The following is a 22,616-nucleotide window of genomic DNA, read 5'->3' as shown; positions in this document are numbered from 1 at the left end:
TCTCTATAAATACTTCATGTCAAAATATTTTTCAAATATATTCTAGGCTGTAAGCCTTTCCCTTACAACCCTGAAGAGCAACATCCTCTGAAGGCTTTTATCAACTGAATCACACTCAATGTTCATTACCCACCACAGCCAGACGATGACACTGCCAGCCCTAGGGCCAGCTGCCCTTCCTGCAAATGCCATCTGACCTGTCTGCTTTCTGCCCTGCTCACCTACCAATACCACTCAGGTCCCTCTGTCTTCCCCTGGCCAGACATCACACACTGATAGCTTTCAGTTTCCATCTATTGATTCTATTCCATCTATTTGATTCTGTTTCTATCTATCATCTATCTATCTATCATCTATCTATCTATCTATCTATCTATCTATCTATCTATCTATCTATCTATCTATCTATCTATCTATCTATTCCATCTCCTGAGATTTCTTTCTTACAATTAATCTTGTAGTTGCTCATATCATGACTTAGTCACAGAAGAAAAGGAGGAACTCCCCTCTTACCTCTAACTGGCCCACTGAGATCCTCCATTTGTGTCTGCAAAGGCCAGAAGGCAAGACAGGATCCAAGGAAAGCACACACTGTCCTTGCAGCTCCCTGCCACAGGCACAGCCAGTAAGACAACTGTGCCGACACTTTGGTACAGGAAGTTAAGGCAACACCTTCTAATAGCTCTAATGACATCACTGGACTTTACTGGATAACTAAACAATAAGAGTAGGGTTGTGTTCCCATCTGAAAGCCTTTACCTGAAATAAATCCTTAGGCAACACTGATATAAACCCCAAACAGGCAGTCATCCTTCACTCGGCCCACAGCTGCTCTCCTGTCTGCTGTGAACTTCGATCAGGCTGGCTTGTGTGATCATATCTTCAGCAAAACTGCTGCATTTGTCTGGGATCTCATTAATATTCTGATTAGTATTACCAACAACAAGTTAAAATGGTGTGTCTGGGTCCTGCACCTTGAAATTTTCCTAAAGCATTTGATGTAACTTCTGTTATGACAGCACTGCATTTATTCTGATTTCAAGTTTCACTGCTTAGATGCCTGTTCTGCATTTAGCTACGAATAGCAGATACTTCATATTGCTACTTACATAACTACCAGAATCTTCACAAAGGACTAAAAACCTCATGTACAATATTTGATGTGACTTCAAAGAAAAAAAGATCTTTGTCTTACAATTGAGAGATAAATAACTTCACCCACCTAACTGGTGTGTTTTGTACACCAGTCCTGTGTAACTGTACTTTAGCAAACGCCTGAAAGACTACAGGGAGTCTAAGCCAGCTTCCTCTCCCTCCATGGCAGTGCATCTCTCCTTGCTCAAGGGAGACATGCAGTTACCCATTTCACTTTCAGAATAACTCTTCAATAGCAATTTCAGGTTACCATGACTGCTAGCAGTGCCCAACAGAGTCTTTCTGTTCAAAATCTTTATGTTAGAGGAACTCAGACACTTGCCAATAAACGCCAATTCAGGCATGGTAATAAGTACCAGCAATAGAAACAGAATTACAAAGCTCCTTCAGAAGAAAGCAGCAGGCAAGATCCTTTTCTCCACATTTGTGTTGCAGGCTAGCAGAGACAATTCTTCCCCAGCCTTCAGGAGTATCTGCTAAAAGCAATTTTAAAGACCAGCAGGTTCAGAAGTCAGAGCTCTGGTTCTCCCTCTAGCTTCTCCTGGTACAATGTTTGATGAGAACTCATTTTCAGACAGATGAAAAATGGGGCACAGGGCAACACCAATTCCATTACAAGAAAGACCTGGACATACTGGGATGAGTCAGTGAGGGACCACACATTTATTCAGCCAGGTCCCTGAGGATGTCATGTACCTGCTCCCAGCCTGTGATCTGACCTCAGACCCTCCCCACCCAGCTTGGACAGCCACACAACACAAGCAATCCTTTGCTGTTTGTTGTACAAATTTTCTTTGACTTCTCCCCCACAAAAATCTAAACCTACACACATGTAAACTTCACAAATTGAAACAACACAAAAACAGGAGAAACAAACTTGTTCAACCAAGCTGTGAGACAATATGCTTACATGGTTCTATTACATTTGTAGTTCTCACCCACATTTTTAGGTTTTCATTTACATAACCTTACGAGCCTCTTTCAGATACCTAGAGAGATTCAACCAGCAAACACATAACATCAGATATGTCTCCCAAACATTTACATCTGGAAAAGGTGTTTACAAACATATGTGCTTTTGTAAACTAAAAAAAATTTAATGTAACATGAAATCACACCAAATTAAAAGGGGAAAATTCTTTTGATTCTCAAGCATTTTGCCAAAAGGAGAACACTTAAATAATTCAGATAATAAACTTTTCAGTAAGACAAATAACTGTAATAAATACTATATTTAGTTTAGGACAAATTCCTTAAATTCTGAAGTATAAAATCACCACAGTGTTTAAATAATAAAGAGAACACATGACTAGCAAGGTCATGATGAGAGGGAGAGCATAGAATATCCATCATGAGGAATTGAGTTAAATGCATCTCATTTTCACTTTGTCAAACTTAGTTCACATTCTGGTTGAAGACCAGCATGTTACTTAGAGTAGCAGCTATCCACAAAGCAGGTATTCATTCATTATCATATGATGATCATATATATCATATTCATATCTTAATTCATTGTATCATCATTCATATCTCAGGTCTAGGGTCAGGTAGGTCAAATCAATACTTTAGAGTTCTGTCCTTGGTAAAAAATGGACAATAAAGGGTCCCATGACCATAGGCCACACAGGGAAAAGAACTTACTGAAAATGAGGAATAATGATAAGAATAAAAAACCAGATTCCACTCAAAATAAAGGGAAGATTCTTTTTTCAAGAACATATTAGGAATATCATATGGAATAATTCAGTTTGATATAATAAAGAAGAATTCTACCAGTTACTGCTTTGAGTAGGGCCCCATTTTAATCAGTATGTGGGGAAAATACCCAACCATTTGTTTATATGGTTTTGTGTGAAAGGCTGAAGAAAACCTCAGCCATTTTCAGGTACTTGCAAAGTTCCACAGACACAGGAGGCAAAATAACAATTATAGACGTCATACTGCACAGTGGGATGAAAAGGGAGGAGGAATATGTCGGTAGACAATACTTTTTTTAGCTGTTCATTTTTGGTACCTGGCAAAAATAGACAGAAAAATACTGTTGTCTAGTAAATACTACATGGAGTCAGAACCATAGAGAACCTCCTGACAAGCAGGTTACTTTGTTATGACAGTCCAACATTGCTAACTTCAGTCTTGGAATAGGTTGTGCCATACTCTTCACTAAATACAATCCATAGACTAGAAAAGCTGATCATCATAAATTAAATGAAAGCTTAAAAATATGGAGCATTTCCAGGTTTTCTACAGAGCAAAAGGTAGAAGTACTCTTCTGTGTAATTTTAGAAGATCGTGATATAAATTTCCCTGAGTCTGTGACTGCTCAGCTACTGGGATTTGCTTAGGACTTACTTCTATCAAACAGATTCACTGACAGATTTCACCAACATGTGAATACCATTTTTTATTATTATTTCATAGATTAATTTTTTTTCATATTGGCATAGAAAAAAGATTCTTACCAGTAACCTTCAATTCAACCGTCCTTCGTATAAGCTTGCCTTCAAATTTTAGTTCACAGGTATAATTTCCTCCATCTTCTTCCTGGACTTCTTGAATTAAGAGAGTATTTCCCTTCTGAATTACAACGTTTCTCCACATTTTTGGCTCACATTCCTGCAGAAAAAAATCCAGTGCCAAAATTACCAACATATGACAGTATTGCCTGATCATATTTTCAGTATTATGCATAAGGAAACAACCACCTAAATATATTTTGCAATTAAAATTCAAATGTAATTTCAGAAAGCAGAGAGATCTGAAACTGGAATTAATCTGAAGACTGAAATGAAACAGAAATGTTTCTAAGGTTCAGTTATTCCTACTGTATCACACGGGCTGTGTTTAATACATGGTGCCCTCAAGCAATGGTTAAGTATCTTTTTTTTTCTTCATAACAACTGCCAAGACCTCTCCTTTAGGACGGACCATTAAAATACGTCTCTATTTGAAGGGAGTAAGGGCAACATCTGTTAAGAGCTAGCCTGAAGGCAAATTTTACATATAGTCCCAGGCCAGAACCATTTACCAATAGAAGAAAACATGAAGAACAGCACTTTTTTGAGAGAATTCAGAAGCCTGGTTTCCTCACAGCCTTACTTCTCATCACTGGCTTCTCCAGCACCTGCTGAGCTTTGATTCAGCCTTTTCCCATCACCAGGCACCTTGCAGCATCACCTCCACATGCACCCTCTGATGCAGGACATGGTGCTGATAGCCTGCAACTCCCACTGACTTCACCCACACAGTCCTCAGATGGTGTTTGGCAGATTTAGGTTCATTGCTACAAATTGTGGTCCAGCTGGGACAGCATTTGAGTCATTCTGGATAGGGTGTGATAAAGGGCAAGAAGAGGCTCTCCCCTTCCTAATATACTGGATCCTTGCAGGCTGATCAGTCACCTTCCACATGAGCAGCACTCATGATTGAATCATTCTTGGAATGCTCTGAATAAAAAGCATGGGCCAAATCTAATCCCTGTCTCTTGAAAATGGCACCTTCAGATTATGTATTTATTGTCCCTAAATATCTTTAACATCAAGCCTGTTCTGCCTGCAACAAAACCATCCTTTTTAAGTTCTCTAAAGCACTCAGTAGTCCCAACAGTTCCAGAGGCTCTGGCTAATCCTATACCCAGGAAACACAAAGCAACACAGGCCTGAGTGCCTTCAATGCCCCTCTGCTCCCTCTCTCAAGGTGGCAGCTCGGAATAAGCTCAGACTGCTGCAGTCTCACATCAGTTACACCAGGCTCAGCAACCTCAGAGACTGGTGACGTGCCCACACCTATGCCCCATTTTCTGCTCGTCTACAACAGCAGTGTCAGAAACACAGAAAACAAAATAGAACAAAGCTTTCTTTTAAGAAAACAACCAAACAAGAAAATACGTCAACATGCAAATATATTGTACCACAGTGAGAGATCAGCATGACACAAACATGAATTTTTCATGGACTTCATATGCATTCTGAATCCATGTCAGATTCTAAATTAAAGGACAACAATAAAGAAATAAAATGGCAGGACTGAGAGTTTCTGGCCTTGCACTTAAAAAGGGGGACCTGAAGAGTTCTCCCTGTCCCTAGGAGGCCAAATTCAGTTACAATATGATCAGATTTCAGATTTGGAAGCTGTGCAACACTACTGCAGGTAACAGAGAGATCAGCACATCTGTTTCCAAAGTACAGCTGTAGGAGAGCATCATCTTGTCCTGTAAGTGAACTTTAATTAACACTGGTGATAGAGAATGACCAGAATCCAGATCCCATCTGCTGTGCTGATACTCACTCAGGACACATATTTGAGGCAGGAAATGCCATTAAATCCTTTCTGATTTGAGCTTGATATTGATATAGATATGATGATACAGATGATATGAGTTCTCTTGAAAGGTACATCAGCCATCTACTTGGAGTAACTAAATCTGAACACTGGGAAAAGAATACAACTCAGTCCTATTCAATGCTATTTAGAAGAAATACAATTCTCAGGACACACAAATTAAGCGTATTTCAGAAATGCACCCTTTAGTGCAGCACTGAAATAACTTATTATGTGTTACCAGTTTTATATTCTCAATTTTTAAAAGTATGGGAACAAAGAAATGGAAGATACATTTTCATATGCTTTATATTTTTATACCCAAGTTTGCAATAAGAAGGATGACACCTTTACTACTACAAAGATTAATGATTTAGCAAAAACAATGTTCGTGCTATTGTGGTTTTACATTGAGGATTTTTTCTGGTGGAATTGTACTACTAATTTCCTAATTATTTCTTTTTGTATCTTCTTGAATCACTTCCTATTAAAAATTATTTATAAGCCTTTTTTCCCCAAATTTCAGTGAGTTATTTTTTATTCTGCTGACTATGCAGGCTTTACAGAAGTATGTTGAAAATGCTTGTTTATATATTTAATACACAAAAGTAAAAGCAAAAAAGGGGATAAGCTGGAAAATGGCTTAAAAACAAAATTCTTACTAGATTTTATATTGTGAAAACTATTAGAAATAGAATGAAATCTGTATTTTACAGTCGGAGCTCTGCTAATTTCTCTAAAAGCTCATTTCATGGAATCACAGAATAGCTTGGGTTGGAAGGGACCTTACAGATCATCTCATTCCAACACCCCTGCATGGGCAGGGACACCTTCCAGTAAACCAGGTTGCTTCAAGCCCCATCCAACTTGGTGTTGAACCCTTTCAGGGATGGGGAGTCCACAGCAACCTGTGCCAGTGCCTCACCACTCTCACAGGAAAAAGTTCAATATCTGATGTAAACCTACTCTCCTTCAGTCCAAGGCCATTCCCTCCTGTCCTTTCATTACATGCCCCTGTGACAAGTCCCTCCCCAGTCATCTTCTAAACCCCCTTCAGGTACTGGAAGGTGCTCTAAATTCTCCCCAAAGGCTTTAGCCAATTAATTGCTCTTTTCTGCTTTTGCAGTATGTTTACCTGCTAGAAGAAACTGTGTTTCTTTTTCTAGACTATTTACTTTCCTTAGACAACTGAAATATTTTGTTTTTTTCTTTTCTCTGCAGTAATTAAGGTGTGCACTACTATACTTCTTTTTATCTTCCTTGAAATCTAAGTGGCAGTACCTCAAAAGTCTATTTTTCTGGGTAGATAACAACTACCTGTCCTTCACCTGACATTTTGATTGTTCTCTTAGCCCTCCTTTCAGTAGTAGAAAAGACATGATGGAAATGGATTAAGACTCCACACTCAAGATGTAATATACCTTTTCCCTCTGCCAGCTGATTTTTCATGAAACAGCTTTTACTCTTAAATCCCATTCATTCAATCATGCCTTGACACACACGTTTACTTTAAAAAAAAAATCCCACACGCCTTGTCAAAACAGTTCTAATAGGCATAACTGAGCTGAGCATATATCAATGGCATTAATTGGGGAAATCTTTAAAAATAAATACTTAATGAAGTTTAATTCCACTCAGAAGTGAAGCTCATACTACTCTTAAAACAGATCCTCACAACAAACAGTATATTACGTATTGGGTGTGCATGTGGAATTCTATTCAGACATAATTAAGAGCATGTTTAAATTACAGTTAACTCCCAGTAAATTGATGCAATTACTAGCTCAGATTCATCATTCCCTCAACACAGAGAAGCCTTTTGGAAGGCAGAGCAGGTTCTGTACACAATGGGCTGGCATCATCACTGTCCTGTCTGATGGTATTTCATAGACCACAAGTCCAAAGTCCCTGATTACCAGTCAACTGGCAGGTTCTCATGAACACAAGGGTTTCTCTTTTCAGCAGAAGGGATAAAGAAGGAAATCTCAAGGACTTCCTCATATTTATTTATCTATCTACTGTTCTATTTTGAACAACTTCTGCACCCTGTCTGGGTGAAAATCTCTAAATATTCCAGCATAACGGAAAGGAATACCCACTCCTCCCCTCTCCCCTGGCTCCCACCAGTGCCTCTGGAGCAAATTTGGTTTTATGTACACATCTAACTTAAAATCCAAGGTAGGGGGGAAAGACTTGAGGATCCAGTGTGTTATGACCAGACATGGATGACTTCTTTGGAAAGTGAGGGTCAGATCCCAAGGCAGGATAACACTTTACACTATTCTTCATGAGAAGGGACGTGCTTCTTGTTACTCATATTGCCTCCCACAGCATGCTCATAAGTCTCAACCTGCAGTTTGTAGGGGCTACCCCAGTATTCACCAAAGTATTTTGAAATCCATATAATTCTATATTTTCTAGAAATTGGACTTCAGCACTATTGAATATGCAGACTTTTATTAACAGTAACATAATAGTCTCTAGAACACCCAAAACTCTGTTCAGGAAGAAGTTTCAAGGGATAACCTGACATATATACCTGCTACACAACATTAATATTGTGATTGCACACTGCTGAGCTTCATGACTCAGGTCCAGGTAACAAAGATGTTTCTCTGAGAGCCAAACTGATAACTCGTTATTGTTAATTATAGATAAGAAGGTGTATGTAGTAGGTTATCTCACTCAAGATAGTGAAAAGATAGTCTCTTTTCACTATCAAGCCAAACTAAAGGTTGTCAACTTCGATTGTCTCACTATTATCATCCAATGACATCAATTCTATTCAATTTCACCTCACTGACAATTTGTCAGTCAGCTGTCACACTCCAGCCTGGTGTCACACAACCTGTGTGTGACACCCAGACAACGTGGCTGGGGATATGGAACAGACCCTTCCACTCTCTGTCTAGGTCAGTACAAAGCATCTCTGGTGTGGGGCTGCACATGCATCTTCTTTAGACTCATTTCTGCTCCATGACAGCTGAAAATCATTTCTGCCAGACTATTTGTCAGTGTGCTTTTGCAAAAAATTGAGATCTTCGCTGATTTGGTGTTCAGTAATACCAAGGTAGAGAGGTCAAGAAGCAGCTTCTCTTCAGTATCCTCTTTGCTCTGAGATTTCAGACTTCATGTGCACAGCCAAGAATTGGAATCCATGATCTATGTGAACCTCTTCCAACACAGGAGATGCTATGATTAACTATATGCATATAGTTGACATATGAACAGCACTGAAGATATCAACCCATATCCTGAGAGAAAGAGCTTGAACTGCTGAAAGAAAAACTTTGTTCACAATAAGTCAGTTATGGCACACATTTTGTTACTGTAACATGAGATTTCTGTAAAAAACAAATAAATGACAACTTTTATAATTGCTCTTTTCAGCTGCAACCTGCTAAGGAGGAAAAAAATATGCTAGTCTGCCCATAATACTTAATTTCTTACAAAATAATTGTCTTTAAAGAATATTATTGGCAAAGAATATGGTTGGAAATTCAAGCACCAAATTTAGGTTTTAACTAGTTTGTATGTTTCTGTCTGTATTACCTGAACCAAGCTTATCCTAAACCCCTACAATCCAGACTCTATTTTCCACAGATGCCACTGAACTGTTCCTCTTGCCCAACTATTTCCAGTTCCTTCTGACTCTCAGTTCTTTTTTCTTCTCTGCTGTTTCTTTCATTGTTAGTACAGGGTATTAGCCCTCAACTAATATCTGAGGGCTTTCCAAATATCACACTTTGACCCAAGTCCAGACAACAGGCAAAATTTGCCAGACCTTGCTGTGTTCTCATTACCTGATGCTTTCCCGCCAACCCGTATTTTCTCATTCTCCTGCTTTCTTGGGGAGCTACAGAAACACATCACCAATACATCTGCTGATGAAAATGGTGTATGATAGTTGACAGGCCTTGGAGAAGGTGCAGGCAAATGAGTTACCTGGCAAGTAGTAAAAGTATCTAACTGACTTCAGTTAAAATTAACTGACTTCATGGCAGTTACTCAATGAACCTCAGCAGACTTCTGTGCAGACTCCAGGAGACTTTGGTAAAAATTTACAAGCCTAGGTGAAATTATCCGACAGACTCCATAAAAATTAATTGGGCAACACAACTGAAGCTGGCGGTGCTAACACGTCTTTGGCTCCATTGCTTCCCTTTGTTTCTACTCCAGTATCATGCAGGAGACACCACATCCAGGTATAAACTGGTACAGAGGCTCTGTGGTTTGGGAATGAGGTACTGCTGATAGAGAAGTCCTGTGAGGTCTCTCAGAGAACATCCTCATTGATACTGACTTCTGTTGGACAATGACCATGCTGGGTAGTTTTACCTGCAAAACTGTCATACTGGGACAACACTCTCCAGACCAGTCACAAACCACTGATGCTTCAGAGAAAGTCAGCTCTAAGCCTCAGACTGAAAACAGTGAAGGTTTTGAACAGTTTCAGCACAACAGCAATAAGAGAGCAATAATTACCTTGTACCACACCACATCTGGCTCTTGATTGGCTGTTTTGTAATCTTCAATATCAGGACAGGAGATTGTCTTTCTCTTAGTGACTTCTGATTTTTCCAGATATCTGATCTTGCTGTTGTAGCAAAGCCCGGATTCATTCTCAGCTACAGTCAAGGACATGGACACCTTCATGCAATATGTTGAGTTTCTGCAGGGACAGAAAGATGGTTCCATTTATCCTGCCTTCTTTTCACTGTGTTTGTTTCAGCAACAGTAAGTTTCTTTGCTAAGCTCCCATTTTCACAAACACTTGAGTGACACATTGAAATAGTGACAGCCATGCTGTGCATTTCCAGCACAGGGGAATTACTAGGAAACATAAAGGCTCACTTCTGACTGACTGAAGACTATGAAGAACCTTGAAGAAATATTGCTGACAAGAGATCCAATCCAGCACAGCAGCTCTTTCGAGCTTGCAAGTCTATGAACACAGGAACCTATCAAATATTGGTCAGGATACACTGTCCCATTTCCTCTGCATCCCCCCCACACTTATCCTCACCCTCGTTCTCTCGCACCTTCAGGAGATTTCACTCCAGTGTGCAGTGCTATACGTTTGAGAAGAAGGGTTATGTGCTGGATGTTAAAGCACATCACACAGGAAGGATTTCTCTCTGAGGAGGAACTCCTGTACAAAATTATACAGCACATGATACTGTGGTGAGTCAACCTGGATTAGCTGCCAGCTTCCCACCAACCTTCACTCCTCTCAATGGGATGGGGGAGGAAGAAAATAAAATGAAAAAGCTAATGGGTCAAGAAAAAGACAAGGAGACCACTCACCCATTACTCTCACAGACAAAACAGACTTCACTTGGAAAAGAAATATCTTAATTAATTGTAAATTATAATAGGTTTGATGGTGAGAAAGATAAAAAAGCTAAAACACGTTCCACTCACATCCTTCTTTTCCTCCTCTGCCTCTCCTTCCCCAGGTGGTGCAGGGGTGGGATTGGGGGGTTGTGGTCTGTCCACAACATCTCCCCACCACCTCTTTGTCCTCATGTGCTCCCCTGCTCCAGCATGGACTGCCCATGGCTGCAACTCCTATCATAAAAATCAGGTCTCCAGGATCCCTCCCTGGCCACAGGGCAGTGACTGCTGGGGCCTGGGGTACCAAAGAACCCCAAAAATCCTGAAAACTATTCTTAATATTAGGGCAGAATAAACACAATCAGCTCTACTCCCATTCCACATAATCATGAAAACAGGATTAAATTCTTTCAGCTTTGCAGCTTTAACAGGGCTATCAGACACATACCTTGATGTACTGTGGGGCACTGGCACTCTGGGCAGGGCAGCTGCAGCCCAGGCTGACCACAATATAACACAGCTCTTCCTCCCATTGTGCATCATTCTGTCATTTGAATTGATTGTGCCGCTACCAAGAAAGCCAGGACCAAACCAGTCATGCTGGGTGATTACTCCCTTTGAAGAGAGCTGTGGAAAGCTCTTGTGGGAGGTATCTTGGCTTTGCCACTGCCTCCTCTATCACAGCTCTGCCCAAACTGGTTTAGCTAAGACCAGAGGGTGCCCTGTGCACCTGGAAATCATCCATCAGTCAAGATGCTGGCTGCTCACTCCCACCAACTAGACCCAGGACAGAGTTTTTTATAGTAAAGAAGTCCAACATGCTCCATGACAACTCTTCGCTGACATTTCCTTCTGTCAAGAGCCTGTAGTTGGGAAGAAAATAAAAAGGTCTACAGGGACACTTCACCAGAGCTCGAAGCTTCACACTAAACAAGTGCTGGCAAAACACTGCAAATGGGTTCTTGTCAAAGGTATGGCATGAGCAAGTATTGGCAGAGAGAGCCATTTGCAAGGCAAATCAGGAGGCAATCTTCAGAAACATCCCATTTTCAGCATCATTAGTGTTATGCATCCAGCAAAACCACAGATTTCATCCTTCCTACTCACTTCTCCTCAAAATGTCACCTATGTATCTGTTTAATAAAATCAGTGGATATTTTGTCCATTCCCTCACCTCTGAGTGAAAAGGCTCACTTTGCACACTGACATGATGTGTTTCAGTTGAGAGTCTATAATACAGTTTCATTCTCACAAACTGCACAAAACATATTATTTACCTGAAAGAAAATTTCACTGGACTGAAACAATCCATTATTTGGGGTGGTCTTATATAATTTAGGGAAAATAAGTCAATTTCCCTTAAATTAGCTTTTGAAAAGGGTTACCCTTCGTGTAGGAAGAAAACAAAACATATTTGAGAGTTTTTACAGCTCTTAAAAACTGCAAAATATGAATATAACTACTCAATATTATCAATAGCAATTAATCAGTAATGATTATTTAGCTTTCCTGAATGACTGTAAGTATTACTGAGTGCAAGCAAGGTCACAAACTCTCAGAAATAATAATCCAGACCAATAAAAAATATTGTCTTTGAATGGTTGTCCATTACTTGGTGTTATTTAATAGTGCTGTATTTTCTCCTAACAATCTTACATTATTTAGATTGCATTTTGAATAGTGCTGGAGGCTACTTCTATTTTAAATGCTTCCTGGAACCACAATGTAAAAATGCAGGTTGGTTTTTTTTGGTTTTTTTGGTTTTTTTTTTTTGGTTTTTTTGCTTTTCATTAGTTACAATTAGAATTGAGTGGAATTGAGGAAACTAAGTTACTGGTGAGTAATATCACTTTTGTTCACACTCCATGACCAAAAACAATAAATCTATTCAGGCTCATGATGAAGAAGGCCCTCACTAAAGCAATAGACTTGAAAGCTTCATGGATGTTTCTTCACCAGCAACTCACATTACTGCTGGTAATCCAGAAAAGGGCAATTTCTACAGGAATGTCAGTGACTGAAGCAGGAGTCTTCCTTTAATCTAGTCAGCTCTGGAAAACAGTGATATTTCAAGTCACGTGCAAAAGGAATCAGTAGTTTGATCAGCCTTGCTGTTTTTCTCAGTTTTGAAGGAGAAATCTGGGAGCTGAAGTCTGCTGAAGTCGTGAGCCATTCCTTCCTGTGCTGGGCAAGTCATTCCCCAAAGCTGGGGTGTTCAATTTCATCTCTCAGTTCTTTCAGCACCTGATGCTGATTTATTCTTGGTGTCTTCCCTGTCTTAAGGGTTCTGGAGGCATAAAGGGGCTCTCTAAAGTTGACAGCTTGAGGGAGAACTCAGGAGGGGGATCACAAAGAGGATTGGTACAACTTTGTTTTGTCTGCAAACAGACAGGAACAGGGTGGTTCTGGCCACACAGGGCACTGATAAGAGCCCACCTAAAGAGTTCTCTCAGGAAGCCCATAGAGCTGCTGTGTTGGGAAGGTGTCCAGTTCTTTCTTCCCAACTGTTTTTAAGACCCCTGTGTCCACAAGTGCTCTCCTTCATGAGCTGCATTTAAGTTGTTTATAGTAAGGGTCTTTTTCCTTTTTTTTTTTTTTTTAGTAGAGGTATGTAGATAAACTAGCACAAACCCCACATTTTTGCTTTTCTTCTTTCAGAAGCTAAACAGATGGCCTATGAATTATTAAAAGGAGGATCCACTTTTGCTTTCAGTACATGGTCGTGGAGCTTAGTGGAGGAGGTCAGTGCTCCCAGCAGACTCTGGCTGGCAGGAAAGGTTATACGGCCATTTTTAATGAGGAAAGCCGGACACAAGAACAACAGATATCAACAGCAAAGCTACAGGTAACCTGAGCTTTGCTGTCAGAAACAGTGGCCAAAATAAATGAAAAGCAAGCAGCTTCCAGGTGGATGAGGAAGATGCTGGAAGGCTTCCAGTGGTGATCTTAGCATTGTGAGGCCAGGTAAGAAGAGCTGTATCTAAGTAGAGAAGGTTGAGGCCCACATGAACCTGTCAGGTGACATTTTCCATATACATGTAAAGGAAATAAACCCATGGGTCTGGAAGTGTGTCTTTCAATAATTTGTCTTTTCTGAAACATTTCCAAACCATTCATTTTCCAAAGGAGTTGATTTCTAGCGGGTTCTAATTTTATAAGAAGTAGTAATGGTCACATGGAGAACAGGAAGAGGGAAGAAAAGAAAGAACTACTCCACAGTGCAAAGAAGAAAAACTGTCTTATATTTTCACACTGAAATTAAGATCTGTAATTCTCTATTTCAAGGGAATAGTTACACACTGGGCCCACTCTCTCGACTGGAAATAGGAAGAAGGGCTTAGCTCTGCCAGAGTTCACAAAGCAGTTTCCTTTGTTCTGGTGGCAAGGCATCTGTAATCCCCAGGCCACCTGGAGCTGGCTCTGAACCACAAACTGAAGCCAACTTCGAACCAAACAGAAAAGCAGAGGGAGAACCAAGGGAGTTTAACAGGTCTCAAAACAAAAGAAAGCAAAACTGTGTTTGGCTTGACTTCGAAGCAAGAACAAAAGGGAAAAAGGTTTGATATAAAAAAATGGATAAGGACATTTGAAATTGGAGTGTCAGTCCCTAAATTATTTTTCATCTTGTTTTGGATTCAAGACAATTAATCAGCCCTAAGGCTGAATTCAAATTAAAGTAAATATTCACAACTTTGGCAAAAAGCCTTTTTTTAATTGCGTTTGTGTTTCTGCTAAGTGAGGGTGGTTTTTTAAAAGAGTCAAGTAGAAAATTGTCTCTAATATGCTCAGAACCTCCCCCAGCCACCCCCATTTATTGATTTTCTTATAAAGAGGAAGGAGGCAGAAATGTGGTTGAGTATTGTATATCTACTAGATTGAAAAACCCCATCTAATTTTGAATTGCATACTTATACAAGAGGATTCACCCTTGTTTTTTTACCCTTACAGATTCATTTTTCATTGTACTGGGTTTTAAACTATATTCTAAGACTTCAGCAGTAGATCCAAAAGCTGGGAAGTGTATTTATCAAAGCAGTGCTTAGGGAAAAGCACACCTCAGGCTTAGATCGCTCTCCATGTCTCTGAACACTCTGTTTTAATGACATTTTTATTGGTTCACTGACTGTAGGACTGGATAGATCAACCTGTACATTCATCTCTGCTCATTTTGAGTTAGAGCAACAACAGCAATATCTTGGTTTGAAGGACAGGTATCTGCCAAGGAAGGTGGGAATCTCCCTTGGAATAGAAAATACTACCCACTTTCCTCTGAATTATTATAACTTTGAAATTACGGGGTTTTCAGGCACAGTTCTGGGGACAGGAGCAGCAGTTCTTTCCCAGTGTGTGTATGTAAAGCAAGGCGCGGCAGCAGCAGCGCGGCAGCCCCGAGGAGCAGAAGCCAAAGCCAGCCCCAGCCGCTCTGGGCTGCGGCACCTTCCCCTTGGCTGCAGTTCCGCTCCCGGCCGGCAGGGGCGCTGCTGGCTCCCGGCCGGGCAGGCGCTGCCAGGATTCCCCCGCGCCTGCAGGGGGCGCTGTGGCGCGGCCGCGGCTCCCTCAGGCGGTGATGGCGGCCGGGCTGGATGGCGAAATGGGCTGCGGCAGAAGCTCGGAGCGGAGCTGGCACCGCAGAGACGGGCACAGTTTGTGTAAGCAGCTGCTGCACACAGCTGGGGAGACGCACCCTCCGGGAAGGGTCCCGGGTTTTCCCCGAGTAGATGGTGAGGGTCCTTTTCAGTGAAGTAGGGTGTTAATAGAGTCCCAGTTCAGTGGTGGCTCTTACAAGCAAAGGCTCACCCATGGTAGGAGAAGCAGTACAGGGCTGGACTCCACTGTGGAAGAGAATTCTCCCTGCGGTAGCAGCAACTTGATCATTCCCTTTCCATCTGAGAGCAAAAGAGTGAGAGGAGCCAAGGCCAGCCCCTCACCCCACAGCTGAAATCTGAAATCTGTCTCTACCCTTCCAAAGAGAAAACCCCCCAGGTAAGAGTGCAACCAGCAGCACCCTCCCCCCAACCTTGGCCCCTTCTTTTGTCTCTTAAGTACCAGCTGTTATAATGTCTTACGTAACAAACGAGAGAAAATTCCCCCCCCCCCCCCAAAAAAAAGGAAAAAAAAAAAGAAAAGTCCTAACCTCCAACAAGCAGTAACTATACCATAAACCATCTTTGTCCATCTGAAGCATTGAATTGCACAACCAGATCCACTACTGGCTGCTCTATAAATGTGCTGTTTTATCAGCTCTTAGACTTAATCAAGCATTTGATTGTTCTCCTCTCACTTCATGAGAATTTAATAAATTTATTCCTGTCCAAATTTTACAGTTCACACGATAGTTACCAAGGTCACAGTTTGATGATATGCTTAAAGAAAAATGTTGTTTATCATAATTGGTTTTTTCAGATCACACAAATGTTACATCTCAAAAACAAACAGATTATTACTTACTCTTCCAAGGTTTCACTCAAGTTTTAACTTATGTCTCAGTGACTCCCACTTACTCCTACATATTTGGGGTCATTGCCTGGAAAAGATCAATTTCCTGCCCATGGTGTGAGTGACAGCCAGAAGTTACAAATCACAGACCCTTGAAATTTTTTTTTTTTTTTAATTCTTATAAATTTATCAAGTGAGAGAGCAACACCCAAAGGGGAACAGACTGACAGTGCTGTAGCTCCCTGAACCAAAGGCCAAGAGGTGCAGTGATTCTGTGGCTTGTGTTTGATACTGCTCCAAACACTCCTGTCCTCTCTTTGGCTTTCTTGTTGCTGTTACAACTGTTATTCTAATACCAACTCCTATGCCTGAAAAGGAGAAATCCTAATTCCATGTTACCAGTCCTTTAGCATCTGATATGTTTTCAAGATCCCCCTAGTAAAAGAAAATAATACAATGGAAAGTATGATCTCAGAAATTAAGTGCTAAACCAGCACAATGTTACAAATCCAGTGCTCTTATATTATCTCTATTTCCTTCAATAGAGAAAGAGGTGGTGAATCCAGACAGAGATACTGTTCAAGGCCCCATTCCCTTCAAGTAGAAAAAGTACCTGTGTGGAACTAACCTACCAATCACCAAGAATTTTTATTCTTTATGCACTTCTTTTCTCCTAAGATCCAATCTCTAGTAATAAGACTCACTAGAAACAAGAAAATTTAACCTTGACTAAAACACACTGGATGACCCAGAGGGCCATGTTTTACAGTGAAGAAAGGCTATCTATACTTTTCTATTATACCTATTACACCTCTCTATTCAAACGGAAAACTGAGCAAAGTCACTGAAAGGTAATTTTAAAAGGCTCATATTAACGACAGCTTGAAAAATAGATATCCAGGAATGTCTCTCAAGTCAACAATCTAGCTCCCATCAGAGGCACTTAAAAGACCTGTACTCCTTGCTATGAGTTCAGCCACCTTTCGAGAATTTTTGTACTTTTTGATCCTGGGATGAAGAAGAAAAGATGTTTGGATATGGCAGTTGGGTAGAGCATCACACAGTTGGGTCTCTCTCACCAAAGCTTAGATCCTAGTTTAAATTTAATTTGGACATCATCTTAAGAGGGAAATGTGACATAAAAATGTCAAGATATGCCTACTACTGTCAGGGATACAGCCAGCAACAGCAAGGCCATGATTTGAAAATTTGTGGCTATGATTTGAAAATTCATGGGTAATCTCTAGCATTATGTTTCTTAAGTGTCTCTTAAGAAAGAAGAACTGACAGCCAGCTGATTCATACATGGTTAGGGTCAGGAGGAGCTTCTTCTTTTCTGGTTGCCTTCACACACACATGCACTGGTCTCGATGACCTCTGCATTGTGACAGCTTCAACTGAAAAGCAAGTCACCAGTCAGTTGCTCCAACAGGGACTACCCAGACACAAAGAAAATCTCCCAACATTTAACCTGAATCACACAGGCCAACAGTGTTCCTTGGGTTTGTTTTTGGTTTTTATTAACTTTTCACTGATGTTAGTCGCTAAATGTTAGAACTGAATATGTGAAGATACAATACAGAATACAGAAGAAATGCAGAAGCCAAAAGAACACTAATTTATTGCAGCATATCCCACCTAAGTTCATGAACTATGTGATCTCTGTCAGTTTCAGACATCCTGTTCCAGCAAAAGAAATCCTGTAATTGGCTGGGTTTGCTCTGAAGGAAAATTCCTTCCTTGTCCTTAAGAATTACAAGGCAGCAAGTTGCTTTAAAGTTTGCTGCTGCAAATGACTAAGCCCTTTTCATTTATTTCCTAATACTTTTCTATTAAAACTTGGATATTAATTTTAAATTACGTTGTCTTACTGAAAAGTCCCATTACAAACCAGATAAATCTGAGGCAGAGGAACAACTGCTCCCAGGACAGTACTAAGAAATCGTCTTCCAATAATTTTGCAATTGCGATACCCTGTTTCTGAGAGGACTAAACACTTTCTCCTTTATTTCTTCCAAGACACACACCATGTGGATTCGTTTATCTATTCCTCTATGCTTTTTTTTATTAGACACCTAGCACACAAAACAAAAGTTGCATTCAAGGCACCCATCAGACTTGTCTGCATTGCTAAACCTCAATGATTTTATTGCCTGGGGGAATAAAACCTGTGGAGCACATCCTTCGTTCTGCACATAAGTCCTATTTTGCGGATGCAATGTTGAAAGGCAGGTCCTGCTCTGTTTGTACACGGGCAATTGAGCAGGAAAACCAGTGGATCAGTTATTGTCTCACAGGGTATAAAAGGAATGAAAGAATCATGAAATGAATGTCTTTGCAATGTGAACTGTTTGAGTCCTGCAGCTGAGTCCTCCTGGCTGTGCCTTCCCTTAAAGTGGCCAAAAAATAAGAAATTTTCCTCCAGTATCACTTACCAAATATCAGTTTAACTCCCTACAGTTCTGTCATCTTGTACTTTGGGCATGATGGATTTCCTCAGGAAACCTTCCATTTGTCTGTCCACACATAGGACACATTTTCTACTGACATGTTGTAGTTACAGCTGGCTTCATGGGGATTCCAACAGGAATGATGCCTGGGTGAGCACATTGTAACTGTTATTTGGAGAACAGAAGGGAAATGAAAACTCTCTGACATGTTGGAGAGGAGATTGCTGGGGAGCACTGAAACATCTCAACAGCTCTCCTGCAGGCAAACTCTGACTGCATGAGGAAGCAGTCCCTCCACTGCAACCTTTCTCTGCTCTAGGCAAGGTCTGAAGCCCACCAGGGAAGGCCCTTCAGGAGCAACCAGTGACAGTGAGCTGAAACATTACTGAGGCACTGCAGCACAGGGAGCTTTGTTCTGACAACCTGTAGAGGCTACAAAGTAAGGTCAGTCATTTTAAAAGTGTCTAAATCTGGGAATTCACTATTAGGAAAACAGAAGGATACACAATGCTCTCATTCTTGTCCATTCCACTGCAACAGGGAAGCCACTGGATGCCCTCCAACCACAAAGCAACATGGATATTTCTGCTTGAAGCCCTGACTGTTCTTGGAGCTTCTCATCAACAGTAAACATTGTTTTTCAGAGTGACAGAGGATGAATAATTTCTCTTTTAAAGCTTTAGAGGAGGAGGGTGAGTGAGCAGAAATATACATATCACCAGGGAAGAGAAACAAATCTTTGTTTTTCTGCAAAGAATGGATAGAACGGATTTCTCTCAATAAAGACAATGTCATCAAAATGATTTGCAGGAGCGCCATCAATTTCTACACAATTTTAGATACAAATGTAGAAGCATTCTGATTCCACTTTCCCCTGCATTTTGATAATGCCAAAACATTATATCTCAGTGATAAAACCTCAAAAAAATTTATTTTATCATGAATCACACTGACTTTACTGTATCTGCTGTAGCACTGAATTCAAGTATTGAATACTATATCTCACAGGGATTTTGTTTATACAGAATCAGTCAATTTTATTGTGGGAAATGTCATCCACTTTTAATGTGTGGCATTTAATGTCAGTGTCATACAGAGCCTGTAAGGAAAGGCTGTGCCATGGTGAATCCACTTGTTCCAAATGTGAGATGATGCTGCTTCTCCATGCCTGGGATTGTACAGGAAAAGCTGATCATATGTGTGCAAGGCTGAGAGGTAACTGCAAGATATGTAATCCATCAACTACTTAGATGTTCTTCTCTTGGACATCCAATAATTATAGGCACTAGCCTACAAAAAAGTATCATCTCTAGATCTTTCCAGGGTGAGTCTATGAGGGAAAAAAGCACTTGCCAGTAACAGATATAGAAAATAATATTCTATAGCTAAACTGGAATTACAATGCTGCATCTAACAGGGTTTGAGATACAAGATCACCTTTGTCATGAGCAATTGAATGCTGAGCAAAGCCAAAGCACCTGAAACATTCTGTATTGCCATCAACAAAGTGAAGAACTCGATTAAAACACATATTTTAAGTACCACAAGAGATGGCTGCAGAGAAAGCCACCTTACCCCTACACATGTTCACCTTATGACTTAGTCCAACATTTCTGTTTGGATCAAAAAACACCTCTTTTTTTTCACTCTGCTCAGAAGCCAGACTTTCAGCATTAAAACAAGGGGTGCAGTTTTTCCTGGGCTGACGGGTGCATTCTGCAGTCCAGGTAGGCACTTGCAACAAGCCCCTAAGCCCTGCCTAACATCCTCTGAAGTGAGAGCACACAGGTTGTGCTGTAGATTTTACTGCCAGCCCATCCAGGCTGTCTAAATCTGGTTTTGATTTGCTGGTCATCCACTCCACAGACATTCAGAAGCCAGGAGGCTTAAAATCTACTATTGGTTTATTTTATTACGGCTCAGAAAGTGGTATCTCAACAGTTCACCAATGTGAACTGTGCACACAGGGATACATCAAGGGAAAAAGGATACACAGATTTCCTAACCTGATCTGTCAGCAGTTCTCTGGCATCAAATGCTGGTATTAGAGATCTGCAAGCTTATTCCCCCATAGGTATTCAAGGCCCTCACTCCCTTGTTATTCTGCATCCTGTACAAAAATCAAGGCTTAGCTTCATTAGACAGCTTGGTGACCACAAACTTTCACCTCCTGCTTCCCTGCACCCTCTTGAGGCCCAGGTTTTCTATCCTCCTGATTCAAGATATGAGAATCAAGTTATTTTATTTCACCAACAGTTAATTAACAGCAAATATGTACTTATGTTTTTTATCTTTACTGGTTTTGTTCTTTAAATCTGACTACAGTTTGTTTTGGAGCTGAGCCTAGTTAGAAGGTTTCCATGAGCAGTCCCTAGATGAGGGCAAATTTAAGTTAAATTTTGCTGGGATTTTTTCCCCAGCTCATCTTCTTTTCTTTCACCAGGTGAAGATGATCTAAGTTGGCCCAGTTTTTGTTCTGTCTTTAAAAAACGTGCTTTTAACACAGAAAAACAGATGTATTTGTTCAGAGAGCAAAAGCAGATCATGATCTGGCAAAAGACTGTCCTATGTACTCAGAACTTTAGGGCCACCCTGTGCATTTAGATTGAGTGTAATTTCCATGTTTGGTTTTGAAGCTCATCATTTTGAAGCTCATCTCAGAATTCTTCAGTGAAGAAGCTGCAATCCAGAGTGCTGATGTGAAAATCCCAGAACATCAAACCCCTGTAACAGAAATGCCAGCAGCTTTATGTGAAAGCAGCACTGTTGGATGCTGGAAGATTAATGGCATATCCAGGGTAGGCACTGGAAGGAGACCTCCAGAACACAGCATTTCCACACTGGGCAGTAAAGGCATGATTCAAACATTGCAGCATTTACCTGGGAACTGCAATGAAATACATTGCTATCCATTACTTAGGATGCCTTCTGGATGTAGCAGCAATATCCCTGCTTTGACACAGAAAAGGCATCCAAGAACAAAGAAGATCCATGGAATTCACATGGCTTAACTAGCACAGCTCAACTCTGCACTCTTTTAAAAGTCCTTGCAGAATCAGGACTTTTTCATATGCTTAACACTGGAGAAAAATATCACACTTCAGTTTGCATCTCAGTGTGAGATCAATGCCAAAATGTATTGTCAGAAGGGAGAAGCAGTTTTTAATGCAATAATAAATCCCTCCTATTATACACACACCCCCACACCTGTCTGTGGAATAGTGTTTAATTAGTTAATAAAGGAGAGGCAACATATAAATTATGATATCAAATCTCTTCAGTTTGGAGAAGCAATCTCATTCATAAGGGCTGATCTAATACTCCTTAATTTTATGCAGTATTACAGGTTCTTTTACAAAACAGACATTATGATCATTGAAATGACAACTCTGTATAAGAAAGAATTCACCGACACCTTTAATTTTTACCCATCTTCAAATCACTGTCATAGCAGCCTATCCTTCACCTGCTTATACCCATCCTTTTCAAGCAGCTTCTGAAAAATTCCTTCACACTGCTTCACTGATAGTCATGCCTTGCTCCTATGAGCAAAACATGAGAAACTAGAAAATGCAGCTCCTTGAAAAACAGGTTTGCTCCTATTTTCTTTTTCTTTTTTAATTAAGAATCGAGAAGAAACACTTTAACAAATAAGAAATTCAGTGTAAAGTACAGTTGACATTTTCCCCATACAATCTTCTTATCTGTCATCTTGTGTTGACTGGGAGAAAAGTAACAAATTGGGGCAGACTAAATTAACAAAGCTCTCATTATTGACTTCCCAGATCAAGACTGTCCTTCCTGTCAACCCATGAACTTCTGGGACCAGGACCACTCATCCCACTTGACCTTAGCACCACATCTGAGCATCTCACACCCCTGCACCTTTTTGCAAAGACAAGCACAAAGAACAGTTTC

The 22,616-nt window shown here is 40.5% G+C and overlaps 1 protein-coding gene across 1 annotated transcript in view; it reads right to left on the bottom strand.

Annotated features, from left to right (window-relative positions):
- The window catches only part of IL1RAPL2 (interleukin 1 receptor accessory protein like 2), a 361,380-nt gene that overhangs the window by 149,358 nt on the left and 189,406 nt on the right, over positions 1–22,616 (bottom strand). Inside the window, exons 5-6 of the mRNA XM_058847888.1 lie at positions 9,961–10,147; positions 3,618–3,771 (exon numbers count right to left, since the gene is read on the bottom strand). Of these exons, the coding sequence (XP_058703871.1) occupies positions 3,618–3,771; positions 9,961–10,147 (341 nt within the window). The remainder of the gene's footprint in view (positions 1–3,617; positions 3,772–9,960; positions 10,148–22,616) is intronic.

Source organism: Poecile atricapillus, chromosome 12 (genome assembly GCF_030490865.1).
Source record: "Poecile atricapillus isolate bPoeAtr1 chromosome 12, bPoeAtr1.hap1, whole genome shotgun sequence".
In the NCBI taxonomy this organism is placed as follows: domain Eukaryota; kingdom Metazoa; phylum Chordata; class Aves; order Passeriformes; family Paridae; genus Poecile; species Poecile atricapillus.
Note: the sequence above shows the minus strand (reverse complement) of the source record. Positions and strands in the feature narration are given on the sequence as shown.